General features: G+C 44.0%; 1 protein-coding gene across 5 annotated transcripts in view; it reads left to right on the top strand.

The window, feature by feature from the left end:
* LOC126378827 (zinc finger protein 624-like) overlaps positions 1-22,767 on the top strand; it is a 56,920-nt gene that overhangs the window by 10,950 nt on the left and 23,203 nt on the right. For 4 of the 5 annotated variants that reach the window (XR_007568145.1, XM_050027255.1, XM_050027252.1 and 1 more), the window contains exons 7-12: positions 185-462; positions 1,492-1,579; positions 2,093-2,241; positions 3,576-3,721; positions 4,733-4,956; positions 6,820-6,964. Coding sequence is in view for 4 of the 5 variants with exons in the window: in XM_050027255.1 (XP_049883212.1) it covers positions 185-462; positions 1,492-1,579; positions 2,093-2,241; positions 3,576-3,721; positions 4,733-4,956; positions 6,820-6,964 (1,030 nt within the window). In the remaining variant the exon portion in view is untranslated. Of the gene's footprint in view, positions 1-184; positions 463-1,491; positions 1,580-2,092; positions 2,242-3,575; positions 3,722-4,732; positions 4,957-6,819; positions 6,965-16,026; positions 17,578-22,767 lie in introns of those variants that run through there. The other variant, XM_050027251.1, reaches the window with a different exon arrangement.

Raw genomic sequence — 22,767 nt, 5'->3', positions numbered from 1 at the left:
GATAGAGCTAATTTTGGTCCTACATTGTTTTAAGTTTACGCGGTTATTATCATAATTAAAGCACATAATAACGGGTTCCCCCCCGAACCCGTTATTATGTGCTTTAATTTTGGTCCTGTCAAACCAAGTCAAAATTAGTTCGGTGGTGTATTGCATTTGGACCAAAATATTGTCTTCTTTACAGCTTTTCGGACGACGACTATTTCCCCTCGAACACGTGGGCGGCCACCCCCAAAATAGAACTGCCCCCCACAACAGCGCCCCCTAAGAAAAGAAAACAATCCGAGTTCCCGATAAAGTGTGAAATGTGTGAAAAAATTATAAAGACCCCATCGTACTACAGAGTGCATTTACGAACGCATTCCGGCGAGAAACCATTTTCATGCTACATATGTAAACGGGGCTTTATAACGTCGAGTAAGATGCATCGGCACGTTTTGACACATGACGAGCATCGGAGTGGTAAGTTCTATATTTTTTTTAAATAAAAAATACATAGGGGATATTTTTTAAAAGTCATCCCCTTAGGGGATATTTTTTTCAAAGTCATCCCCTTAGGGGATATTTTTATGAACACCCACTATATTTTTAACAAGCTAAGGTTCAATATTAATCTTAAGTCTAAGCAAAGATGTAGTACTTTTAAATGTATCCCCTAAGGGGATGAAATTTCCAAGATGGTATCTTGCTTTCAAGATTTATCCCCTTAAGGTTCATCTACTATCACCACCAGAATTCTTCCTGACTATGAAATGTAACTTATGTAAATGTAATGTAACTTTAAAATATAACTTAGCATCATGGTCTGAATCATCAAAGTTATCGTTACGATGTCAGATTGATAAACATATTTTGATACATGGTAATCATTTTTAAGCCGCCATTTACAAGAAGCCATGGTTCAATATTAATCTTAAGCAAAGAAGAAACATTAAAAAAATATATCCTCTAAGCTCATACGGTTAAGCTTTAAATAAAAGTTACGGTTAACGGTTAAGAAAATTAAGTTAAAGCTCATGTGAAACTTACTTTATGTAAAAAAGCGTATTATAAAATTAATGACTACCTAAATGATAACAATGTTTGCTATTGAATGTGTTCCTCTAGTTATTAAATAACTTGTAATGTACCCTCATTGATTTAAAAGATGTGTTGCTGTTGCAGTTTCTTGTCATTTCTTCTCCTCAGCCATAACACCTTGCGAAATGACGTAAATTCAAAAATGTTACATTGACCTTCAACAAGTTTATCCATGATAATTATGTTGAATAAATGATTCTGATTCATAGAAATAATGTTATTTTTAAATTTACTTTTATGCCCTAAGGGGCCATCCCCTTAGGGGATAAAAAGGTAGGGTATATTTTTGAGAAGCCATGGGTCAATATTAATCTTAAGTGTAAGCAAAGAAGAAATATTAAAAAAAATATATCCCCTAAGCTCGTACGGTTAAGCTTTTTTGAAGGTTTTATTTTTCTGTTTTGTTTTTAGATAAAGACTTGGATGTGGTTAAAACTGAGGATGGCGCCGAAGTGAAAGAAGAAACCGACGAAGAAGAAACTAGGACCAATAAGAAAAAGTAAGTTCTTATTAACACAGTTGGCTCGACCATCTTCTTCTATCGTGTGGTTTTTGAAGTGGAATACCAGCCTCATCAACTCTGAGGAGCTCGGTGGCGCGGCGGTAAACGCGCTCGGTCTGCTATTGTTGAAGTTAAGCAACTTTCGCAAAGGCCGGTCATAGGATGGGTGACCACAAAAAAAAGTTTTCATCTCGAGCTCCTCCGTGCTTCGGAAGGCACGTTAAGCCGTTGGTCCCGGCTGCATTAGCAGTCGTTAATAACCACCAATCTGCACTGGGCCGGCGTGGTGGTTTAAGGCCCGATCTCCCTATCCATCCATAGGGAAGGCCCGTGCAGTGGGGATGTTAATGGGTTGATGATGATGATGATGAATGTTGGTACTGACGAAGCCTGTGGTGGGTTTACTTTTTATTTTTTTATTATTATTATTGCATATTTGGAAAGCCCTTCATTGAATTAAAAAACTGGATTACGAGAGTTGCGTTAGATGTTTTTTTTTTTAATTTTCAGGAAAAATGTAACCAAAGAAATCATCCTGGGGAAGAAGTCTACTGGAAGGAAGAAGAGGGAATATAGGAAACGGCCGCACGCATGCTTGTACTGCAACAAACGCTTCCTGCATCGGGAGACTTTGTATGTCCACAAGAAGTGTCACGAAGGTAAGTTGTGGACTTCATTCCCATCAGAGACGTACTTAGAATATACATCATCGTCACCAGCCCATTAACGTCCCCACTGCTGGGGCACGGGCCTTCCCTATGGATAGATAGCGAGATCGGGCCTTAAACCACCACGCGGGTCCAGTGCGGATTGGTGATTAACGACTGCTAATGCAGCCGGGACCAACGGCTTAACGTGCCTTCTGAAGCACGGAGGAGCTCGAGATGAAAACTTTTTTTTTGTGGTGACCCATCCTATGACCGGCCTTTGCGCAAGTTGCTTAACTTCAACAATCGCAGACCGAGCGCGTTTACCGCTGCGCCACCGAGCTCCTCAGAATAGACATACATTACATAAATAGCCTATATACGTCCCACTGCTGGGCACAGGCCTCCCCTCAATCAACCGGAGGGGGTATGGAGTATACTCCACCACGCTGCTCTACTGCGGGTTGGTGGAGGTGTTTTTACGGCTAATGGCCGGCAGCAACGGCCTAACGTGCCCTCCGAAGCACGGATCATCTTACTTTGATTGTTGGTGTGTGTTAGTCGATGTTGGTGTGTGTTAGTTATTGTTGTTGTTGTGTGTTAGTTGTTGTAGGTGTGTGTTAGTTGTTGTTGTTGGTGTGTATTAGTCGATGTTGGTGTGTGTTAGTTGTTGTTGTTGTTGTGTGTTAGTTGTTGTAGGTGTGTGTTAGTCGATGTTGGTGTGTGTTAGTTGTTGTTGTTGTTGTTGTGTGTTAGTTGTTGTTGTTGGTGTGTATTAGTCGATGTTGGTGTGTGTTAGTTGTTGTTGTGTGTTAGTCGATGTTGGTGTGTGTTAGTTGTTGTTGTTGTTGTGTGTTAGTTGTTGTTGTTGGTGTGTATTAGTCGATGTTGGTGTGTGTTAGTTGTTGTTGTGTGTTAGTTGTTGTTGGTGTGTGTTAGTCGATGTTGGTGTGTGTTAGTTGTTGTTGTTGGTGTGTATTAGTCGATGTTGGTGTGTGTTAGTTGTTGTTGTTGTTGTGTTATTTGTTGTTGTTGTTGTGTGTTAGTTGTTGTTGGTGTGTGTTAGTTGTTGCTGTTGGTGTGTGTTAGTCGATGTTGGTGTGTTAGTTGTTGTTGTTGTTGTGTGTTAGTTGTTGTTGGTGTGTGTTAGTCGATGTTGGTGTGTGTTAGTCGTTGTTGTTGTTGTGTGTTAGTTGTTGTTGGTGTGTGTTAGTCGATGTTGGTGTGTGTTAGTCGATGTTGGTGTGTGTTAGTTGTTGTTGGTGTGTGTTAGTCGATGTTGGTGTGTGTTAGTTGTTGTTGTTGTGAAGGTTAACCTTGGAATATTTTCTTTTCAACATCGCAAGGTGAGACCCTGGTCCTCAAGTGCAACTTCTGCCTGGAGGTGATGCCAGATGAAGACACGCTAAGGGATCATGAGCAGGAACACACCGGACCGAAGCCCTATTTATGTACTATATGTCTACGCAGCTACACCAAGCGGGAGGCGATGGTAACTATATTATCAAATATACTGGGTGTTAGTAACAGCGTAACGAATACTGAGGGGGTTGATTCAGACCATGATTCTGAGTTAAAATCAAGTGGAATTTTCCGTCGCAAAATTCATGATTTTTTTTAGTTTTTTTAAATTATTTTCAATTCTATACTTTTGCGATGGAAAATTCCACTAGATATTAACTCAGAATAATCAGATGAATCATCCCTCTCAGTATTCGTTACGATGACACTTACACCCCGTACAAGTACATACGGTAGCCATATAAGTAGGTATGGGTGTTAGTGACACCGTAACGAATACTGAGGGGGATGGTTCAGACCAGGATTCTGAGTTTATATCAAGTGGAATTTCGTGTCAAAAAATTCATGAAAATTTTTCTTTTCTTTTTAATTATTTTCCAATCCATACTTTTGCGACGGAAATTTCTACTTGATATCAACTCAGAATCATGGCCTGAACCACCCCTCAAAGTTTTCGTTACGATGTCACTAACACCCTGTATAACATAACATAAACTGCCTATATACGTCCCACTGCTGGGCACAGGCCTCCCCTCAATCAACCGGATGGTGTATGGAGCATACTCCACCACGCTGCTCCAATGCGGGTTGGTGGAGGTGTTTTTACGGCTAATAGCCGGGACCAACGGCTTAACGTGCCCTCCGAAGCACGGAATCATCTTACTTTTTCGGACAATCAGGTGATTCAAGCCTTACCAAACAAAGGACAGTCTCACAAAGTGATTTCGACAATGTCCCCATCGGGAATCGAACCCGGACCTCCAGATCGTGAGCCTAACGCTCTAACCACTAGACCATGGAGGCTGTTGTTTTTTTTTTCAAATATAAATTGGTGCTAATTCCTGCAGACGCCATCGTTTGACTCCAACTGTGAGGTTGCAGGTTCATTTCCCATTTTCGAATTCATTTTTGGATCATAATTGATTATAATAGAATAGAATCTATCCTAAATTTTTTTTTTTTTTTTTTTTTTCATTCACAGGTATACCACAGGAAGTCCCACGGCGAAGACCCTAAGGAGAAGAACGAGTTTGTCTGTGATATTTGTTCTAAATCGTTCAACGCTAAATGCAAGCTTCAGAGGCACATAATCAGTCACAAAGTGGACAAGTTTGTCCTGCGTTACGAGTGTCCTGTCTGCGCGCACATGTTCAACACAAAATATCACGTGCAAATGCATTTATCCACTCACATGAAGGAGGGATTGTGAGTATTATAAAACTTTTTATTTTAAACTTAACTAGCGATGTATACGTTTTTACAATAAGATACCCATTGACATTCAGAATTTGCCTTTCAACTGTTTTAAGACAGTAGTTAAACAGAAACTTTACAAAAAAGGTTATTATAAAGTTAGTGATTATTTAGAAGATATGAATGCATGGGATTAACTGTCTGAGAACTGATATTAGGCAGCTAAATTACTCAATTGTATATAAATATTTTATGTTTATTTTTGTTAAATATCTAGGGCCCTTTGCCGAGGTTTTTCTTGCAGCTTCTTTTCCCCGGCTATACAGGTTGTGAGAAGCTGCAGTAGTTTTAGGCGGATGAGACGTTCGTTATGTAAAAAATGACGATTTAAAGTGTAACTAAGTTACCTACTGAATAAAGATATTTTGAATTTTGAATTTGGCTTCGCTCGGGTGCAATGCTGAGGAAAAAATGAAATTATTTACGACATCACATTAAAAACCACAAAAAAAACAGTATTTCTCCACTGTTTAATGCATGTTATTTATACATACAAACCTTCCTCTTGGATCACTCTATCTACTAAAAAAAACGCATCAAAATCCGTTGTGTAGTTTTAAAGATTTAAGCGTACGGTTACGAGTACTAATATGTATACACTTTGATACCATGTCACATTAACTTTTTTGACAAATTAAGCTGCAAGTCTCATTAAATGTCAAATATATTAGTGCGACATGGGTCTAAAATGTGTACATGATATTGCTCATGACTGTACATAGAGATATAGGGACAGAAAAAGGTCTAGTGGGTTTTTTTTTTGTTTTTTTTTCTTATGCCCCTGCCGCACAAGATAGGCAGGGTCTTTATGTAGGCTACATACATACATACATATCTTACTATCTATTCTATTGTCTATTCTGCCCGCAATAGGGCCCTACACTACACTTCCATTCCGAGTCTCTATTATCATACCAGTTCTCGCATTTATGCCTCTCGCACTTTTATCCATCACCTTTCATTCCGTCATTCCTACGTCCCTAGTCTACTTTTTATTATTATAATTAGGATGTCGGTACACGGGGGCTTTTTATTTTTAATAGACACACAGATTTATTTTATTTTAAAGTACAGTATTATACATTTTACAGTGGCTTAGTTCTAAAATTTGCTTATATATATACGTTACATCTTAGGTCTATTTCTTATATCTAAACATTTCCACGTGACTATCAAAGTATACACCAATATACATTATAATCATTTTTGCCTTAACTATTTCTTTTGTTTACCTGCTTAACTATTTTAACAACGTATTTTACAAAAAGCGTTAGGCTCACTATTTGGAGGTCTGGGTTCGATTCCCGATGTGGACATCGTCGAAATTACTCTGTGAGGTTGTCTTTTGCTTGGTAAGGACTTTGCAGGCATGAACCACCTGATTGTCTGGAAAATTAAGATGATTCCGTGCTTCAGAGGGCACGTTTAACAGTTGGTCCTAGTTCTCTCTCTTTATTTAAGAGCTGCGCTCTTGTCGGTGGAGTAATCGCCATTACTCCATAGATAGGGCGTGTAGAACGGTGGTTGCCCCAATCGCCTTCCGTTCCGCAGTACACCGACCAATTTCACAATCGGAGATATTCTAGATAGAGCCCTACCAGAATCCATTTCCTCGGCCTCCAACCAGTACTGATACCGCTGCTGCCCCGCATCAGAGGTGCGCTTTTTTTTTTTGTTTTTTTGGTCCTAGTTATTAGCCGTAAAAACATCTCCATGGTGAGTTTTGCGACGGAAAATTCCACTTGATATCAATTCAAATCATCCCTCAAAGATTCCGTTACGATGTCACTAAAACCCTGCATTTTCCGCCCCCAGGATCATGGAGGAGAACCGCAGTGAGATCCTGGCGATGGTGCTGCAGAACGCACGCAAGATACCCAAGAAGACCGACGCGACTGACAACTTCACCTACCTCATTCCCGCGGACGAGAGGTCCCGCGTCTGCAACATTTGTGGACAGGTGAGGTTACTAGCTCATTATGACGCGTTGTGGTCCTGAGGTTTACCGGCCCGTAGGAACTGGTCAATGTCCGTAGTGACCGATCAGTGTTCGAAGTGGTCAATGTCTGAAATTACTGGTCAATGTCCGAAGTGACCGGTCAGTGTCCGAAGTGGTCAATGTCTGAAATTACTGGTCAATGTCCGGTCAATGTCCGAAGTGGTCAATGTCTGAAATTACTGGTCATTGTCCGTAGTGACTGGTCATTCTCCACTGTGACTAGTCATTCTCCACAGTGTCCAAAGTGACCGGTCAGTGTCCGAAGTGGTCAATGTCTGAAATTACTGGTCAATGTCCGGTCAATGTCCGAAATTACTGGTCAATGTCCGAAGTGGTCATTGTCCGTAGTGACTGGCCATTCTCCACAGTGACCGACCAAAGTCCGAAGTGACCGGTCAATGTCCGAAGTGACCGGTCAATGTCCGAAGTGAACGGTCAATGTCCGAAGTGACCGGTCAGTGTCCGAAGTGGTCAATGTCTGAAATTAGTGGTCATTGTCCGTAGTGACCGGTCAATGTCCGAAGTGAACGGTCAATGTCCGAAGTGGTCATTGTCCGTAGTGACTAGCCATTCTCCACAGTGACCGGTCAAAGTCCGAAGTGGTCAATGTCTGAAATTAGTGGTCATTGTCCGTAGTGACCGGTCAATGTCCGAAGTGAACGGTCAATGTCCGAAGTGGTCATTGTCCGTAGTGACTAGCCATTCTCCACAGTGACCGGTCAAAGTCCGAAGTGACCAGTCAATGTCCGAAGTGATCGGTCAATGTCCGAAGTGAACGGTCAATGTCCGAAGTGGTCATTGTCCGTAGTGACTAGCCATTCTCCACAGTGACCGGTCAAAGTCCGAAGTGACCGGTCAATGTCCGAAGTGACCGGTCAATGTCAGAAGTGACCGGTCAATGTCCGAAATGATCGGTCAATGTCCGAATTGAACGGTCAATGTCCGAAGTGGTCATTGTCCGTAGTGACTAGCCATTCTCCACAGTGACCGGTCAAAGTCCGAAGGGACCGGTCAATGTCCGAAGTGATCGGTCAATGTCCGAAGTGGTCATTGTCCGTAGTGACTAGCCATTCTCCACAGTGACCGGTCAAAGTCCGAAGGGACCGGTCAATGTCCGAAGTGATCGGTCAATGTCCGAAGTGGTCATTGTCCGTAGTGACTAGCCATTCTCCACAGTGACCGGTCAAAGTCCGAAGTGACCGGTCAATGTCCGAAGTGACCGGTCAATGTCCGAAGTGAACGGTCAATGTCCGAAATAACTGGTCAATGTCCGAAGTGGTCATTGTCCGTAGTGACTGGCCATTCTCCACAGTGACCGGTCAAAGTCCGAAGTGACCGGTCAATGTCCGTAGTGACTGGTCATTCTCCACAGTGGGCGGTTAATGTCAGAAGTGAACGGTCAATGTCCGAAGTGACCGGTCAGTGTCCGAAGTGGTCAATGTCTGAAATTAGTGGTCATTGTCCGTAGTGACCGGTCAAAGTCCGAAGTGGTCAATGACTGAAATTAGTGGTCATTGTCCGTAGTGACCGGTCAATGTCCGAAGTGAACGGTCAATGTCCGAAGTGGTCATTGTCCGTAGTGACTAGCCATTCTCCACAGTGACCGGTCAAAGTCCGAAGTGACCGGTCAATGTCCGAAGTGATCGGTCAATGTCCGAAGTGAACGGTCAATGTCCGAAGTGGTCATTGTCCGTAGTGACTAGCCATTCTCCACAGTGACCGGTCAAAGTCCGAAGTGACCGGTCAATGTCCGAAGTGACCGGTCAATGTCAGAAGTGACCGGTCAATGTCCGAAATGATCGGTCAATGTCCGAAGTGGTCATTGTCCGTAGTGACTAGCCATTCTCCACAGTGACCGGTCAAAGTCCGAAGGGACCGGTCAATGTCCGAAGTGACCGGTCAATGTCCGAAGTGAACGGTCAATGTCCGAAATAACTGGTCAATGTCCGAAGTGGTCATTGTCCGTAGTGACTGGCCATTCTCCACAGTGACCGGTCAAAGTCCGAAGTGACCGGTCAATGTCCGTAGTGACTGGTCATTCTCCACAGTGGGCGGTTAATGTCAGAAGTGAACGGTCAATGTCTGAAGTGGTCAACATCTGAAATTACTGGTCAATGTCCAAAGAGGTCATTGTCCGTAGTGACTGGTCATTCTCCACAGTGACCGGTCAAAGTCCGAAGTGACCGGTCAATGTCCGTAGTGACTGGTCATTCTCCACAGTGGGCGGTTAATGTCAGAAGTGAACGGTCAATGTCTGAAGTGGTCAACATCTGAAATTACTGGTCAATGTCCAAAGAGGTCATTGTCCGTAGTGACTGGTCATTCTCCACAGTGACCGGTCAATGTCCGAAGTGAACGGTCAATGTCCGAAGTGAACGGTCAATGTCCGAAGTGAACGGTCAATGTCCGAAATTACTGGTCAATGTCCGAAGTGAACGGTCAAAGTCCGAAGTGACCGGTCAATGTCCGTAGTGACTGGTCATTCTCCACAGTGGGCGGTTAATGTCAGAAGTGAACGGTCAATGTCTGAAGTGGTCAACATCTGAAATTACTGGTCAATGTCCAAAGAGGTCATTGTCCGTAGTGACTGGCCATTCTCCACAGTGACCGGTCAAAGTCCGAAGTGAACGGTCAATGTCCGAAGTGAACGGTCAATGTCCGAAGTGAACGGTCAATGTCCGAAGTGGTCAGTGTCCGTAGTGACTGGCCATTCTCCACAGTGACCGACCAAAGTCCGAAGTGACCGGTCAATGTCCGAAGTGACCGGTCAATGTCCGAAGTGAACGGTCAATGTCCGAAGTGACCGGTCAGTGTCCGAAGTGGTCAATGTCTGAAATTAGTGGTCATTGTCCGTAGTGACCGGTCAATGTCCGAAGTGAACGGTCAATGTCCGAAGTGGTCATTGTCCGTAGTGACTAGCCATTCTCCACAGTGACCGGTCAAAGTCCGAAGTGACCGGTCAATGTCCGAAGTGACCGGTCAATGTCCGAAGTGACCGGTCAATGTCCGAAGTGACCGGTCAATGTCCGAAGTGACCGGTCAATGTCCGAAATGATCGGTCAATGTCCGAAGTGGTCATTGTCCGTAGTGACTAGCCATTCTCCACAGTGACCGGTCAATGTCCGAAGTGAACGGTCAATGTCCGAAGTGGTCAGTGTCCGTAGTGACTAGCCATTCTCCACAGTGACCGGTCAAAGTCCGAAGTGACCGGTCAATGTCCGAAGTGATCGGTCAATGTCCGAAGTGAACGGTCAATGTCCGAAGTGGTCATTGTCCGTAGTGACTAGCCATTCTCCACAGTGACCGGTCAAAGTCCGAAGTGACCGGTCAATGTCCGAAGTGACCGGTCAATGTCAGAAGTGACCGGTCAATGTCCGAAATGATCGGTCAATGTCCGAAGTGGTCATTGTCCGTAGTGACTAGCCATTCTCCACAGTGACCGGTCAAAGTCCGAAGGGACCGGTCAATGTCCGAAGTGACCGGTCAATGTCCGAAGTGAACGGTCAATGTCCGAAATAACTGGTCAATGTCCGAAGTGGTCATTGTCCGTAGTGACTGGCCATTCTCCACAGTGACCGGTCAAAGTCCGAAGTGACCGGTCAATGTCCGTAGTGACTGGTCATTCTCCACAGTGGGCGGTTAATGTCAGAAGTGAACGGTCAATGTCTGAAGTGGTCAACATCTGAAATTACTGGTCAATGTCCAAAGAGGTCATTGTCCGTAGTGACTGGTCATTCTCCACAGTGACCGGTCAAAGTCCGAAGTGAACGGTCAATGTCCGAAGTGGTCAGTGTCCGTAGTGACTGGTCATTCTCCACAGTGACCGGTCAATGTCCGAAGTGAACGGTCAATGTCCGAAGTGAACGGTCAATGTCCGAAGTGAACGGTCAATGTCCGAAATTACTGGTCAATGTCCGAAGTGAACGGTCAAAGTCCGAAGTGACCGGTCAATGTCCGTAGTGACTGGTCATTCTCCACAGTGGGCGGTTAATGTCAGAAGTGAACGGTCAATGTCTGAAGTGGTCAACATCTGAAATTACTGGTCAATGTCCAAAGAGGTCATTGTCCGTAGTGACTGGCCATTCTCCACAGTGACCGGTCAAAGTCCGAAGTGAACGGTCAATGTCCGAAGTGAACGGTCAATGTCCGAAGTGAACGGTCAATGTCCGAAGTGGTCAGTGTCCGTAGTGACTGGCCATTCTCCACAGTGACCGACCAAAGTCCGAAGTGACCGGTCAATGTCCGAAGTGACCGGTCAATGTCCGAAGTGAACGGTCAATGTCCGAAGTGACCGGTCAGTGTCCGAAGTGGTCAATGTCTGAAATTAGTGGTCATTGTCCGTAGTGACCGGTCAATGTCCGAAGTGAACGGTCAATGTCCGAAGTGGTCATTGTCCGTAGTGACTAGCCATTCTCCACAGTGACCGGTCAAAGTCCGAAGTGACCGGTCAATGTCCGAAGTGACCGGTCAATGTCCGAAGTGACCGGTCAATGTCCGAAGTGACCGGTCAATGTCCGAAGTGACCGGTCAATGTCCGAAATGATCGGTCAATGTCCGAAGTGGTCATTGTCCGTAGTGACTAGCCATTCTCCACAGTGACCGGTCAATGTCCGAAGTGAACGGTCAATGTCCGAAGTGAACGGTCAATGTCCGAAGTGGTCAGTGTCCGTAGTGACTGGCCATTCTCCACAGTGACCGACCAAAGTCCGAAGTGACCGGTCAATGTCCGAAGTGACCGGTCAATGTCCGAAGTGAACGGTCAATGTCCGAAGTGACCGGTCAGTGTCCGAAGTGGTCAATGTCTGAAATTAGTGATCATTGTCCGTAGTGACCGGTCAATGTCCGAAGTGAACGGTCAATGTCCGAAGTGGTCATTGTCCGTAGTGACTAGCCATTCTCCACAGTGACCGGTCAAAGTCCGAAGTGACCGGTCAATGTCCGAAGTGATCGGTCAATGTCCGAAGTGAACGGTCAATGTCCGAAGTGGTCATTGTCCGTAGTGACTGGCCATTCTCCACAGTGACCGGTCAAAGTCCGAAGTGGTCAATGTCTGAAGTGGTCATTGTCCGTAGTGACTAGCCATTCTCCACAGTGACTGGTCAAAGTCCGAAGTGACCGGTCAATGTCCGAAGTGACCGGTCAATGTCCGAAGTGACCGGTCAATGTCCGAAGTGGTCATTGTCCGTAGTGACTAGCCATTCTCCACAGTGACCGGTCAAAGTCCGAAGTGACCGGTCAATGTCCGTAGTGACCGGTCAATGTCCGAAATTACTGGTCAATGTCTGAAGTGAACGGTCAAAGTCCGAAGTGAACGGTCAATGTCCGAAGTGAACGGTCAATGTCCGAAATTACTGGTCAATGTCCGAAATTACTGGTTAATGTCCGAAGTGGTCATTGTCCGTATTGACTGGCCATTCTCCACAGTGACCGGTCAAAGTCCGAAGTGAACGGTCAATGTCCGAAGTGGTCATTGTCCGTAGTGACTGGTCATTCTCCACAGTGACCGGTCAATGTCCGAAGTGAACGGTCAATGTCCGAAGTGAACGGTCAATGTCCGAAGTGGTCAGTGTCCGTAGTGACTGGCCATTCTCCACAGTGACCGACCAAAGTCCGAAGTGACCGGTCAATGTCCGAAGTGACCGGTCAATGTCCGAAGTGAACGGTCAATGTCCGAAGTGACCGGTCAGTGTCCGAAGTGGTCAATGTCTGAAATTAGTGGTCATTGTCCGTAGTGACCGGTCAATGTCCGAAGTGAACGGTCAATGTCCGAAGTGGTCATTGTCCGTAGTGACTAGCCATTCTCCACAGTGACCGGTCAAAGTCCGAAGTGACCGGTCAATGTCCGAAGTGACCGGTCAATGTCCGAAGTGACCGGTCAATGTCCGAAGTGACCGGTCAATGTCCGAAGTGACCGGTCAATGTCCGAAATGATCGGTCAATGTCCGAAGTGGTCATTGTCCGTAGTGACTAGCCATTCTCCACAGTGACCGGTCAATGTCCGAAGTGAACGGTCAATGTCCGAAGTGGTCAGTGTCCGTAGTGACTAGCCATTCTCCACAGTGACCGGTCAAAGTCCGAAGTGACCGGTCAATGTCCGAAGTGATCGGTCAATGTCCGAAGTGAACGGTCAATGTCCGAAGTGGTCATTGTCCGTAGTGACTAGCCATTCTCCACAGTGACCGGTCAAAGTCCGAAGTGACCGGTCAATGTCCGAAGTGACCGGTCAATGTCAGAAGTGACCGGTCAATGTCCGAAATGATCGGTCAATGTCCGAAGTGGTCATTGTCCGTAGTGACTAGCCATTCTCCACAGTGACCGGTCAAAGTCCGAAGGGACCGGTCAATGTCCGAAGTGACCGGTCAATGTCCGAAGTGAACGGTCAATGTCCGAAATAACTGGTCAATGTCCGAAGTGGTCATTGTCCGTAGTGACTGGCCATTCTCCACAGTGACCGGTCAAAGTCCGAAGTGACCGGTCAATGTCCGTAGTGACTGGTCATTCTCCACAGTGGGCGGTTAATGTCAGAAGTGAACGGTCAATGTCTGAAGTGGTCAACATCTGAAATTACTGGTCAATGTCCAAAGAGGTCATTGTCCGTAGTGACTGGTCATTCTCCACAGTGACCGGTCAAAGTCCGAAGTGAACGGTCAATGTCCGAAGTGGTCAGTGTCCGTAGTGACTGGTCATTCTCCACAGTGACCGGTCAATGTCCGAAGTGAACGGTCAATGTCCGAAGTGAACGGTCAATGTCCGAAGTGAACGGTCAATGTCCGAAATTACTGGTCAATGTCCGAAGTGAACGGTCAAAGTCCGAAGTGACCGGTCAATGTCCGTAGTGACTGGTCATTCTCCACAGTGGGCGGTTAATGTCAGAAGTGAACGGTCAATGTCTGAAGTGGTCAACATCTGAAATTACTGGTCAATGTCCAAAGAGGTCATTGTCCGTAGTGACTGGCCATTCTCCACAGTGACCGGTCAAAGTCCGAAGTGAACGGTCAATGTCCGAAGTGAACGGTCAATGTCCGAAGTGAACGGTCAATGTCCGAAGTGGTCAGTGTCCGTAGTGACTGGCCATTCTCCACAGTGACCGACCAAAGTCCGAAGTGACCGGTCAATGTCCGAAGTGACCGGTCAATGTCCGAAGTGAACGGTCAATGTCCGAAGTGACCGGTCAGTGTCCGAAGTGGTCAATGTCTGAAATTAGTGGTCATTGTCCGTAGTGACCGGTCAATGTCCGAAGTGAACGGTCAATGTCCGAAGTGGTCATTGTCCGTAGTGACTAGCCATTCTCCACAGTGACCGGTCAAAGTCCGAAGTGACCGGTCAATGTCCGAAGTGACCGGTCAATGTCCGAAGTGACCGGTCAATGTCCGAAGTGACCGGTCAATGTCCGAAGTGACCGGTCAATGTCCGAAATGATCGGTCAATGTCCGAAGTGGTCATTGTCCGTAGTGACTAGCCATTCTCCACAGTGACCGGTCAATGTCCGAAGTGAACGGTCAATGTCCGAAGTGAACGGTCAATGTCCGAAGTGGTCAGTGTCCGTAGTGACTGGCCATTCTCCACAGTGACCGACCAAAGTCCGAAGTGACCGGTCAATGTCCGAAGTGACCGGTCAATGTCCGAAGTGAACGGTCAATGTCCGAAGTGACCGGTCAGTGTCCGAAGTGGTCAATGTCTGAAATTAGTGATCATTGTCCGTAGTGACCGGTCAATGTCCGAAGTGAACGGTCAATGTCCGAAGTGGTCATTGTCCGTAGTGACTAGCCATTCTCCACAGTGACCGGTCAAAGTCCGAAGTGACCGGTCAATGTCCGAAGTGATCGGTCAATGTCCGAAGTGAACGGTCAATGTCCGAAGTGGTCATTGTCCGTAGTGACTGGCCATTCTCCACAGTGACCGGTCAAAGTCCGAAGTGGTCAATGTCTGAAGTGGTCATTGTCCGTAGTGACTAGCCATTCTCCACAGTGACTGGTCAAAGTCCGAAGTGACCGGTCAATGTCCGAAGTGACCGGTCAATGTCCGAAGTGACCGGTCAATGTCCGAAGTGGTCATTGTCCGTAGTGACTAGCCATTCTCCACAGTGACCGGTCAAAGTCCGAAGTGACCGGTCAATGTCCGTAGTGACCGGTCAATGTCCGAAATTACTGGTCAATGTCTGAAGTGAACGGTCAAAGTCCGAAGTGAACGGTCAATGTCCGAAGTGAACGGTCAATGTCCGAAATTACTGGTCAATGTCCGAAATTACTGGTTAATGTCCGAAGTGGTCATTGTCCGTATTGACTGGCCATTCTCCACAGTGACCGGTCAAAGTCCGAAGTGAACGGTCAATGTCCGAAGTGGTCATTGTCCGTAGTGACTGGTCATTCTCCACAGTGACCGGTCAATGTCCGAAGTGAACGGCAAAGTCCGAAGTGAACGGTCAATGTCCGAAGTGAACGATCAATGTCCGAAATTACTGGTCCGAAGTGGTCATTGTCCGTAGTGACTGGCCATTCTCCACAGTGACCGGTCAAAGTCCGAAGTGACCGGTCAATGTCCGAAGTGACCGGTCAATGTCCGAAATTACTGGTCAATGTCCGAAGTGGTCATTGTCCGTAATGACTGGCCATTCTCCACAGTGACCGGTCAAAGTCCGAAGTGACCGGTCAGTGTCCAAAGTGGTCAGTGTCCGAAGTGGTCAATGTCTGAAATTACTGGTCAGTGTCCGAAGTGGTCCTTGTCCGTAGTGACTGGTCATTCTCCATAGTGACCGGTCAATGTCCCAAGTGACCGGTCAGTGTCCGAAGTGGTCAATGTCTGAAATTACTGGTCATTGTCCGTAGTAAGTGGTAATTCTCCATAGTGACCGGTCAATGTCCGATGCAACCGGTCATTCTCCATAGTTGAGCGATGCATATATCTGAATTTGGATTTTGAATATGTTTTAACATGTTTTGTGTGAATTAAGCTGTAAGCTCCCCAAACAAAATAAAATAAATAAATAAACAAAGTTTTTTAAACGACATTTCTTTTACTTTCAGGTATTCCAACATTTCTACTACTTAGAGGAACATCTGAAGAGTCACGGCTCGAAAATAGCTATTGAGGATGACACGAAAGCGGAAGACAAGAAGCACATATGCCCCGTTTGCAATAAAGGCTTTAAACTCCACTATTACTTGAAACTACACAGTTTTACACACAGCAAGGAAAAACCGTACATTTGCCAACAGTGTGGCAAAGGATTTATCACAAAAGGTAAGTTGAAAAGACATCTAGAGACCCATTCGGGTCTCAAAAAGTACCAATGTCATATCTGTTACAAGTTCTTCACGAGACCGAGCTATTTAAGGATCCACGTGAGAACTATACACGGTACGCAAGATTACAATTTCAGGCTAGATAAACCGTTTCTCGCTGGACAACATGGTGGATAGTGCTACCAAAATATCGATAGATTGACTGTCGATAGATGACCTTGAAAATCATACAGGGCGGTGACATCGTAACGAAAACTTTGAGGGATGATTCAGACCATGATTCTGAGTGGAACCAAGTGGAATTTTCCGCCTCTTGCCTCTCACTTTGAGGTCGCAGGTTCGAATCTAGCACAGGCCTAAATTGATCGAATTCATGTTTGGGTCATAAATAATTATCACGTGCTCAGACGTAGTCGTTACATGAGTCATGTCAGGGGCCTTTGGCGGCTCAATAGTGACCCTGACAATAGGTTTGATGAGGTTGCTAATCCACCTCACAACCCACACGATAGAAGAAGCGGTGAAGGAAAACATCGTGAAGAAACCCACATACCCGAGAAATGCGCTTCGGAGGTATGTGACTTAAACTGTATTGGGCTGGTGTTCCCTTCGCGGGTTGGAAGACGGGACCTAGTAAAAATTTTGGAGCAGTTTTATTGTTAATTTACAGTGTATGTGACACTGTATCGAATAATGAGGGAAATAAAAAAAGAAACGACAAAAACAAAATTGGAAAATTTCGCTTCATATTGACGGCCTCCGTGGTCCAGTGGTTGAGCGTTGTGCTCACGATCCGGAGGTCCCGGGTTCGAATCCCGGTGGGGACAAATAACAAAAATCACTCGGTGTTCCCTTGTTTGGTTAGGACATTGCAGGCTGATCACCTGATTGCGAAAGTAAGATGATCCGAGCTTCGGAAGGCACGTTAAGCCGTTGGTTACTACTTACTGATGTAATTACGTAGTCGTAACTTCAGTCACGTCAGGGGCCTTTGGCGGCTCATATAGTAACCCTGACACCAGGGTTGATGAAGTTGGTAATACAACTTACACGATAGAAGAAGTCTTGATATTAACTCAGAATCATGCTTTGAATCATTCCTCGAACGTTTGCGTTACGGTGCAACCAACACCCTATAGGAGAGGTTAAAGAGGCCACATTGAAGCAATTCATCTCAAAAGCAATATTGCTATTCGACATGTGTTGTGTTGTCACTGCCCACTTGCTTATTATATGCGCTGTTATGTCAAATTGCAATATTGCTTTTAAAAGAATAATACTACGTATAGAACGGTAACTTTACCCCCCGCACCAATTTGTGTCGGGTGCCAACCTCACCCCCTCTGGGTCTTACTTTAGTCTAAAATGGCCGTACGCCAATAGAGAGCGCTCAGGCGGCTTATTAAAAAAAATATATATGTATTAATAAAAAAGTGATAATAATGGTTTATTTTACCTCTGATTTAGCGGGTTCTAGAATAAACGGTGGAGGTATTTTTTTATATCACATGGCAACACTGAGTGGCCTTTTAGCTTTTTTTCTGTAATATTAATTAGGATGGCAACTCACGTTCAATTTGTTTTTTAAGGAAACTATTTTTTAGGCAAATTTCAAGTAGCATTTTTTCAAAAATCAAAGACCTTGAAGAGGTTCTTGATGTGTTGCCATCCTAAAATAACATCGAAGTCGGCCAGTGTTGCCAACGTTAAAATAATTGTAGGTGGTAAATAGGAAAAAAATATTATGTATTGTTCGAATGAATTACTTAAAAAATGGTTTAAATTTTGATGTTGTATAGTGTAAATATAGTTAAGTTTATTTTTAATTATGAAAATTTATACTTATTGGTTTTGCTAATTTCACTGTTAATTAAAAAAATCATTTTAAGTTTTAATTGTGAAATTTTGAGATAAGGCAAAGTTTGATAGTGGCCCAATTCCTGCAGACACCTCCTAATTTTATTTTAAGTTATACCCATCATTTTCTTATCCGCCGAAAAGGAAAGGGACGGATGATTGACAGCTCTTATTCGGAAGAATGAGTAAATGAATGAATAACCCGGGCGAATCAAAATTTTATGCCTGTCGATTACCCGTCCCTTTCTTTTTCAACGGATAAGAAAATGACAGGTATAAATTAAAATAAAATTAGATGGTGTTTACAAGAATTAGCACCATTGTTTTGGTTATTTTACACTGGTACTAATTCCTACAGACGCCAGGTGTAACTTAAAATAAATTTAGGAGGTGTCTACAGGAATCGGGACCAGTGTGGAGAACTATCAAAATTTAGGAACACCCAACAGTGCTTCTGCATTTGAACTTGTTTTTATTCTCATACCTTGCAGGGTGGGCAGATAGTGTACAGTCATGAGCAGTATAATGTTAGGACTCTGTCGCACTAACATATTTGACATTTAGTGAGACTTACAGTTCAATTTGTCAAAAAAGTTAATGTGACGTGGTACCAAAATGTATACATATTAATGCTCGTGACCGTAAGTATAGAACTCTGCTATTGTTAATAATGTTTAGTTTTTTTTTCTTTGGTGGTGTATTGTGTAAAGGTTGTTGATTTTGTACAAAAAATAAAATGATGAAGCGTTAGTTTTGAATTTGTAGTTTTATTTTTTACCCAGTTTTAAAAAGAACCGTGGTAGCCCAGTTGGTAGAACGCTTGCCTCTCACTTTGAGGTCGCAGGCTCGAATCCCAGTACAGGCCTAAACCAATGACTTTGGGTTTAATTTTCGGATTCATGTTTGGATCATAAATGATTAACACGTGCTCAGCGGTGAAGGAAAACATCGTGAGGAAACCCACATACCCGAGAAATGCGTTTTGTAATGTGACCTAACCTGTATTGGGCTGGTTTTCCCTTCGCGGGTTGGAAGGTCAGACAGGCATTCGCTTCTGTAAAAACCGAACCTGTCAAATCTTCAAGTTAGGTAAGCGGACTCTGTGAGAAACAGAATAACGCTATGCTGGTGATTTATTTACTCATTTTATTCCGTATTTAAAGTAAAGTTAGAAAGGACACAATCCGTCAATTTTAATGACAAGCCTTTTAAATAAAACGCATGTATTAGCATTAACAATCATACAATAGATTTAACAAACAATACTTCAAAAGAAAAAATCACAAAATATTTGACTTTTTAAATGAACTCCGAATTATATAATTTGAACTGAACATTTTGATTTTCAATCAACCGTAATGACGGCTTTGACCACAAGACACTGAAACTTGTATTCTAAGGGTGGTATTAATAAACTAATCTCAGCTTCGAGACTGCCCGCAAGATCATGTCAATTTCACAGTTCTCATATAAAAACAGAGACTTGAGCATGATCTTGAGGGCAGTCTCAGCTGAGATTAGTTTATTGATACCACTCTTAGATGTTGTTAAAAGTGGAGTGTACTGTACAGTCATGAGTAATATAATACCCACTTTAGGACTCTGTCGCACTAACATATTTGACATTTAGTAAGACTTACAGTTCAATTTGTCAAAAAAGTTAATGTGACGTGGTACCAAAGTGCATATTAATGCTCGTGACCGTACGGCGACCATAAACGTTTGCCTTTTAGAGACATTTCTCAATTTTGTGGTAGAATTTACATGCCTATAGGCGAACTTTGCTAATGTATAGACGTCCTTAAACAACCGAATCGTGACGTCACCAAGTTGGCAAAATAAATTACTGAAATTGGTGGTCGGCCTCTTTCCGTGTTGCAGGCACGTTACCATACGGCATATCTGAAAAAAAAAAACCACAAAATAACAAGCTTATTTGAAAGAAAGAAAGAAAGAAACATTTATTATTTAGGACACCACAGACACGGATTACATATATATATGTCACCGTAAAATTGTAAATAACGTTAGATTATAATCTATCTCGCGAGATTGTGAACTGTCGAAAAATTGTGAAACGTAATATACTGCTTACAATTTAACGTATTATTATTCGTCAGATTATAATCTATCGAAGTAAAACTGTTAAATCACAATCTTACAATTGTCAAATTGTCAACTGTCCGACGGCTGTCCCTGATTGGTCGGCCTTACAGTAGACCGTTCTGTGTCCATAGAGTTAGGAATAAAACACAGGTGTCAGTCAAATAAAATAAATGCTCTTCAAGATTGTGAAATCAAGTACTTATTTATTAATTATTTAGTAAGTAATCAATAATTCTGACATCACATGGTAAGAAAAAATTTATCAAAATTAAAAAATCTGAAACGTATCATTCAGTATACTTTTCGTGTGTAAGATAAACATACTGGCGGCATAGGGGTGGCCCAAGGGCCACCCCCGCCGCACCCTAACCTACTGTTATGCCTTGTAAAAATTATGACAAAACACTATTATTCTAAAAAAGAATTATGGATATCTATTTATTAATCCCAAAAATAAGTTATACCTAACAAACCAGTATTCCTCGATGTTATTATGGGAAAGTAAAACTATTATGCTAAAAAACGTTATGCAAAAAGGATTATGATAATTAAAATTATGACAAAAACATTTATGCATTTTAAGAGAATCCCAAATTAACATTATGCTCACTCTAATAGTTTTGTAACTCTATGGTATAGCACGCGAGGTGCGTTTCGTATCACAATTTGACGGTTTCACTTCGATAAATTATAATCTACCGAAAAATAATACGTTAAATTGTAAGCAATATGATACGATTCATAATTATTCGACAGTTCACAATCTCGCGAGATTCAAATCGATAGATTATAATCTAACGTTATTTACAATTTTACGGTGACATATACATTATAATGACATCACATCAGAAGTCAACGCACACATGAAATATTTTCTATATAGAAACATGGAAAACGAACATAGAAACTTATACCTAAATTAAAATGTGACGTCATGTCGGCTTACCCATGTGTAGTGGATGGTGTGTGTGTCCGTAGTGACTGGTCATTCTCCACAGTGACCGGTCAATGTCCGAAGTGAACGGTCAAAGTCCGAAGTGAACGGTCAAAGTCCGAAGTGAACGGTCAATGTCCGAAATTACTGGTCAATGTCCGAAGTGGTCATTGTCCGTAGTGACTGGCCATTCTCCACAGTGACCGGTCAAAGTCCGATGTGACCGGTCAATGTCCGAAGTGAACGGTCAATGTCCGAAATTACTGGTCAATGTCCGAAGTTGTCATTGTCCGTAGTGACTGGCCGTTCTCCACAGTGACCGGTCAAAGTCCGAAGTGAACGGTCAATGTCCGAAGTGAACGGTCAATGTCCGAAATTACTGGTCAATGTCCGAAGTGGTCATTGTCCGTAGTGACTGGCCAATCTCCACAGTGACCGGTCAATGTCCGAAGTGACCGGGTAATGTCCGAAGTGACCGGTCAATGTCCGAAGTAACCGGTCAGTGTCCAAAGTAAACGGTCAATGCCCGAAGTGGTTAATGTCTGAAATTACTGGTCAATGTCTGAAGTGGTCCTTGTGCGTAGTGACTGGTCATTCTCCATAGTGACCGGTCAAAGTCCGAAGTGAACGGTCAATGTCCAAAGTGGTCATTGTCCGTAGTGACTACTCAATGTCCGAAGTGGTCATTGTCCGTAGTGACTGGTCATTCTCCACAGTGACCGGTCAATGTCCGAAGTGAACGGTCAAAGTCCGAAATGAACGGTCAAAGTCCGAAGTGAACGGTCAATGTCCGAAGTGAACGGTCAATGTCCGAAATTACTGGTCAATGTCCGAAGTGGTCATTGTCCGTAGTGACTGGCCATTCTCCACAGAGACCGGTCAAAGTCCGAAGTGACCGGTCAATGTCCGAAGTGAACGGTCAATGTCCGAAATTACTGGTCAATGTCCGAAGTTGTCATTGTCCGTAGTGACTGGCCGTTCTCCACAGTGACCGGTCAAAGTCCGAAGTGACCGGTCAATGTCCGAAGTGGTCATTGTCCGTAGTGACTGGTCATTCTCCACAGTGACCGGTCAATGTCCGAAGTGAACGGCAAAGCCCGAAGTGAACGGTCAATGTCCGAAGTGAACGATCAATGTCCGAAATTACTGGTCAATGTCCGAAATGATCGGTCAATGTCCGAATTGAACGGTCAATATCCGAAGTGGTCATTGTCCGTAGTGACTAGCCATTCTCCACAGTGACCGGTCAAAGTCCGAAGTGACCGGTCAATGTCCGAAGTGAACGGTCAATGTCCGAAGTGGTCATTGTCCGTAGTGACTAGCCATTCTCCACAGTGACCGGTCAAAGTCCGAAGTGACCGGTCAATGTCCGTAGTGACTGGTCATTCTCCACAGTGGGCGGTTAATGTCAGAAGTGAACGGTCAATGTCTGAAGTGGTCAACATCTGAAATTACTGGTCAATGTCCAAAGAGGTCATTGTCCGTAGTGACTGGCCATTCTCCACAGTGACCGGTCAAAGTCCGAAGTGAAAGGTCAATGTCCGAAGTGAACGGTCAATGTCCGAAGTGGTCAGTGTCCGTAGTGACTGGTCATTCTCCACAGTGACCGGTCAATGTCCGAAGTG

The sequence above is a fragment of the Pectinophora gossypiella genome, chromosome 27, assembly GCF_024362695.1.
Source record: "Pectinophora gossypiella chromosome 27, ilPecGoss1.1, whole genome shotgun sequence".
NCBI lineage: Eukaryota > Metazoa > Arthropoda > Insecta > Lepidoptera > Gelechiidae > Pectinophora > Pectinophora gossypiella.
The sequence above is the reverse complement of the archived record's forward strand: the minus strand, read 5'-3'. Positions and strand labels throughout refer to the sequence as shown.